At 37.5% G+C, this 6,000-nt stretch overlaps 1 protein-coding gene across 3 annotated transcripts in view; it reads right to left on the reverse strand.

The window, feature by feature from the left end:
* Nucleotides 1–4,504, reverse strand: part of lef1 (lymphoid enhancer-binding factor 1) — a 46,239-nt gene extending 41,735 nt beyond the window's left edge. For all 3 annotated transcript variants that reach the window (XM_039688847.2, XM_039688839.2, XM_039688858.2), the window contains exons 1-3: nucleotides 3,844–4,504; nucleotides 2,297–2,363; nucleotides 1,380–1,507 (exon numbers count right to left, since the gene is read on the reverse strand). In XM_039688847.2, coding sequence (XP_039544781.1) covers nucleotides 1,380–1,507; nucleotides 2,297–2,363; nucleotides 3,844–4,050 — 402 coding nt within the window. In that variant the 5' untranslated portion in view covers nucleotides 4,051–4,504. The remainder of the gene's footprint in view (nucleotides 1–1,379; nucleotides 1,508–2,296; nucleotides 2,364–3,843) is intronic.
* Nucleotides 4,505–6,000: the final 1,496 nt, after the last annotated feature.

Consider the following 6,000-nt stretch of genomic DNA (forward strand, 5'->3'; position numbering starts at 1 on the left):
TGCCATTTCCAGATGTCGTCTATCAGATTAGAGCAACATGTAAAGCTTTCATGGATAACTAAGCACCATGATGACAATTTCCACTACTGCTGGGGGGCTGGAGAACATTGCACTCGTACGGTTGGCGTTTCACCAGGTAGCAACGACACACACGCTCAAAAAAAAAAAAATGCTGACCACCAGAATATTGTCTGTTTCATGACTGGGAGGGAGTTCAGGCACTGGAATGTCATAGCCAATGGAAATCAATCCAAACTTCAGGGGAATGAAGGGGGAGGGAGTTAAAAAAAAAAAAAAAAAAAGAAGATTCCTTTGATCTCGCAGAAAACCGATCCCAGGCCTTGGAGATACTGTGTCCGAATATTTGAGCCACCGCAAAGGAGAGAAAGAGACAACAGACAGAGGAGTTTGAGGAAAAGGATCTGGCATGATTGCGGTTTTATTTGCACACCGAGTGAAAAAGAGAAATTCAGGTAAGTTGCAAATGGTCGCACATTCTGCAAAATCATTGTAAAAAGTATGAGCGGAAATAATCTGCTATTATTTGTGGATTTTTTATTGTACCTCCCAAGCAAAGGCCTTAAACCACAAAGGATGTTCCAGTGACTACCTTGCTGACCCAAAGACATTTTTTGTAAATCAAATCTAAACCACATCTTATTGTGTAACAATGTGTCTGCTTAAGAAGAAAAAAACTGTTAACTAAGTCATAACCATTTATCCCAAAATGCTTCGATCAATTACAGGTCAACCTTCTGTTTGGAGTCCGTCACCACAGCGGTGAAACCGAGCAAAAACCGAACCATAATCGCACGGCCGCAGACTGATAAAGGAGCTGAATCCAGAGCTGTGCAAACAATGGATGAGATGAGCTCAGCGGAGAAAGCCCTCTCTCTCATCGGGCTCACAGACTGCCTGCAGCGGCCATCTCTTCCAGGCACCAGTACACTGCCAAACAGGGAGTCTTAACCACACAAAAACTACCAAACAGGATTAGGGTGGACAGCTGCTAGCGTATCCACCATCTTTTTCTTTTTTTTTTAAACCCCCTCCTTCCATCAGCGGTTGTTTTATAGAATAATCGAGAGGGTAAACATCTGTAAGTTCTATACATTTATCCTGTGCACGTCTCTTCAAAACAATCATACAAATATGGAAAAAAAATAAATAAATCTGCCACGCTGACAAGTATAGACAGTACGAGAAGATATGGATATGGGTCATAGCATTAGTCACAGACACGCCGCCAAGCAGCGACTAACGTCATAACCCAAAGCTGCACGCTACAATGAGGAAAGATTAAAAAAAAAAAAAGTTATGAAAAATGTCACCGGTGGACGGAGAGGGATCGGGAGTGAACGGCTCGGGAAAACACTCACCGTTCTGGGCATGGGAGGCGAGAGAGAACCGTTGTTCATGTAGGAATCATTGTTCATATTGGTCATCATGATGTATCCTGGGTAACTGGGGTATGGGTGGCCTTTGCTGTACATGTCCTGGTGCTTTCCTGTGAGAGAATAAAATTCAACCTTAGTTAATAAGCAAGATTTACATTTATTTTAACAAATACTTGATGTGATCCAGTCAAAAAATAAAAGTAAAACTTTCAGTGCCAATTCACAACGAATCAAAAATGAACGTTAAAAACGCACGGAATCCAAGCTAAACAGGAAACCAAGAAGGTATCTAAAACGGGGAAGCCGTTTTGAGGACACTGAAGTGTTTAGCTGAAAATTAGCATCTTAATTCACAGCAAGCAGAGAACAAAGGGCAAAAGACAATCAAGTCACTTCACTGTGACCCCAGCGCCCTGCTCGGCGTAAAAAAGACCCGGGTGCAAACAGAGATCAAATGAACTCCGGGCCATCACAGCAACATGCTGCTCTTGACAATAGAGTCTCAGACGGTGTGTTTGGAGGCCAGCGTGTCACAGGAAGATGGGGCACTTCCCTGGCACGTGTCATTACGTGTCGACAACAAACAGAGTGTGGGCTGTGAAATTCCCTTCACAAAGCCATCGAGATCAGTGAAGCGGATGAACCAATCAAAATAATTACCAGCATGTTTATTATATATATTATATATATATATATATATATATTTACACACACATGCATATATATATATATATATATATATATATTTGTGTGAGTGTATATTGCTTTCTTTGCAATAATAAAATTAAAATGCCATAATTTTGTAAAAGCATGCTTTGAGAATAAAAAAAAAAGTACATCACAGAATCAAAGAATTAATAATAATACACCATGTTTTCACCCCAAGCCATAGGACTTACCATCATCCGGATGGTCCCTGTGCTTCTCATGGTAAGAGTCTGATGTTATTTGGGACTGTCTAGCTGCCTGTTCAAAAATGTGGGAGAGAGATATTAACAGCTTAAATTCTGATGTGCAAAAGTGTTTATATTTATCCAGGATTCCTGCTATCTGAAGAAAAACTGACAAAACAAGGCATGATTTGATCATATTTTTGACAGAAGGCATCCATAAGGAAAAGATAACTTGAGTTTTTTTTAGACATTGATTAAACTCAGTCATTTTCTCTCTGCTGTGGAGTCTGACCACAAATGTGGTCGGTATCTTAAGGAAGGAAAAAGAAAGGCTTCGCTACTATTCTCGTTCGCTCCGCATTATGAATCAGAAGTGCCGGGAAATAAACTCCATTTGGAGTTCAGCTCCCTCTGGGTGCCTTCCAGCAGAGCGAGGATCGGCACTGCTTTCCCAATTAACATTCAGCCCATCAGTTTGTTCTTTCTCGTGTCATGCTGTAACCCTGCATGCTGTTGATGCCAGGAGGAAATACATTTCATTAATAAAGCCATGCATCTGCTTATTCTTCAGTTCATTTTACTTGATTCACATGACCAAGTAGTAATGGGAATCTTTCTTTTTTTAAGCATAGAAACACAAAAATAAACTCAAACGAGATTACACCAGCACACTCATCGGACAACTGTCTCATAAAATTTATTTTTTGTTTCATTCGGATAATTGTTTACTCTTTTCTTTGTGTGAAATTGTAGTATGTAATTTGTAAAAGGGCAGGCAAATTTATTTGTCGCCATCCTAAATGGGGTGTGCTGATTTTTAATACATATTAAACATGTATGTTAATTAAAAATAAGCATATTGCAGAATTTTATAAAATAATATCACAATAAACCAATCAGAGGAATAATGATATGTTTCAGAAATGCTAAAATATGTGCATATCGCACCATGTTATCTGGCACACTTTCCTGGATAATTATTATTAATCAGAAAATATTGCAATAATAATAACGACAGCAACAACAATGCTTACCATTGTAGCAATATCATATTTACAATATTGTTTAATAACTGTTAAACATTAATTGTTGAATAAACTGAATGAGTATATTTTAGGAGGCTACAATTTCAAATAAATTTATTGAATAGCGACTATATTGTGATTAGCAAAGGAAAATATGAATAAACAATGTCTTTGAAAATTAAAAATATTGTTAATGATAATTTGACTGAATACTCTTAAAAAATGTAAACATTTAATAATTACTATGATCAATTAAGAAAATTATGAGCATTGAGGCCCTTTTAGTGTGTGTTTTTCCAATCTCGTTTAAATATAAAGACGTTGGGTCAAAATGAGTTTGTTGACTTTAACACGTGTAGCACTACCATTTAAACCATCCACACACACAAACACGCACACACTAACAACACAGAGGCTAAACTATCAACATGACACTTCATTCTGAAAACAAATCCCAACTTCCCAACAGCTGGACACGAAGTTTGACGAGACCTTCACGTGCGTCTGAGGAGTAGCTAAGTTACTCACGTCGTGATTGTTACTGTTGGGACTGATTTCTGTCTCGTTGACCAGAGATGACTTGATCTCCGCTAAGTCTCCCTCCTCCTCGGAGTGGTTGATCTCCGCGAAGATCTGCTCCTTGTGCGGGTCTCCCTCGTCTTTGAACGGGATCATTTCATCGGTGGCGCAGAGCTCCGGGTCCCCGCCGCCTCCTCCACCTGACAACTGCGGCATTTCTCGGGTGATTGAAAGTCCTCCTCACCCTACAAACGCCCGGAAAGCGAACGCGTGCAACAGAAACCCCCGTATACTTTCAGCTCGCGCGCACCCCAAACACGCGCGAGAGTGTTTGGTCAACAGCAGCAAGAGCGCGCGACCGGCAAAACACTCAAGAATCCAGAGGGGGAAATAAAATAAAGCGGCGCTGAATGTAAAAAAAAAAAGGAAAAAAAAAAAGAAAGAAAAGAAAAAGAAAAAAGTTAAAGTACAGTTCCTTGGGTGTTTTTAAAGCAAGCGTCAGAAGTTAAAGCTCAAATGAACGCAGGACAGTTCTGTCTGTTCCACAAAAAAAATGACTCCCAAAAAAAGTGCTGGAGTTCAGATGCTGTGTGTCATTCCCGTTTTGTTTGTTGGGTAAAAAGGTGTCCCTCTTCAGAAATGAGCTCAGCAGAGACTGAGAGTAATGTTGGACTGGAGAGAGTGTAGTGCTGTACTCCTCCCCCTGATCTCTGACTGACTATAGAGATGAAAGAGAAGCCGCCGCTGTGATTGACACCTCACACACGCGCGCGCGTACACACACGCACATGTATTGACTGACACTCCAGAGGAAAGTAAAGGGGGATTTTATACATTTTATCCAACAAAAATGGACAGAGAGAAGAAAAAATGTGGAGATTCATTTTTCAGATTCGTTTTTTGGGGCTGTTGGAAACGAAAACAATGTCGTGACAACGTCAGTTTAACCAATTAGAAAAGAGCTACTGGATAAGCCGTGTAAAATATTTAGTATTTACAGGAAACATCACAAGTCATTTGTGAACATGGTATTGAATGTTAGATGACTGATTTCATGTAAATCAGCTGGTTCTTTTGTTTAATTCCATATATAGGCTAGGCTAGCTAATATCCACGAGCTTTTCATCGTAGGCTAATGTTTGAAACACATTGCAATATACTTGTACTGGAGCCAGAAAGATGCACAACATTGTATAGCATTATCATCTTATGGTTTTAAATATGTTTTATGTATTAATATTTATATTTATATTTCCACAATTTTGAATTGACATGACCAAATTAAATAGGCTATAGGATGGCGGATAACATACATGTTATTTAGTAGGCTATATAGCCTAATTATTAGTAATAATTTCTAATAAGAAGTACATTTGATTAACAAATTCAATAGCCTATTTTATTTTAGTGTTAGTAAAAAAATAGGATCAGCAACCTTTGTGTTTATTTTGGATTTATAATCTAAAAAATAGGAGACAACTATTAGATTATTATATATACAAATTTGAGACACGTTTTTGCAATTATTAAATGTCCATATAATAAATGGTCGTTTAAATAGAAAAAAATAATGCAAACAAATAATAACATTAAAATACAGAAGAAAAAAAAAACATGCAGAAACTGCGTTTTTAATGCAGTTGTATAATAATAGAGGATGAGATTGCGTTTGAAACGATCTATAAAGTTGTTGTTTTTTTTATCTCGTAGTCATCTTATTAGTAACATTTTCTCATGCATACTTGAAGTTGACTCGACTGCTTCGTTTGTTCTCAAGGTAGGCTAATCTAAATTTAATTGTTTTATTCAATTAAGCTTATTTATAAAACATACACGGTATAATCATATGCCATGCAATTTATTAGGGGTCACTTTTGAACTATGTACTTAACGAATTATTTACGAACCTTTGCAAAAAAAGAAAGAAAAAACACAACAAATAGGCTATTGTGTAACATGCTCTGACATTTGACGATAAATATTTGTTATAAATGGGCTACAATTAGGCTACAGATCTCGTTATCATCAGATTTTAATTGAAAACATTAATTTAGCCATTTTAGTCAAATTAGCATATTAAGCAGATTTTGTGAAATTGTTACAATGAATAAATCAAATGTAAACAGCTGCGAAATCTGCTAGCAATATTTAAATAGGCTATATAAA

The sequence above is a fragment of the Pimephales promelas genome, chromosome 6 (assembly GCF_988280905.1).
Source record: "Pimephales promelas chromosome 6, fPimPro1.hap1.1, whole genome shotgun sequence".
NCBI classification, from domain to species: domain Eukaryota; kingdom Metazoa; phylum Chordata; class Actinopteri; order Cypriniformes; family Leuciscidae; genus Pimephales; species Pimephales promelas.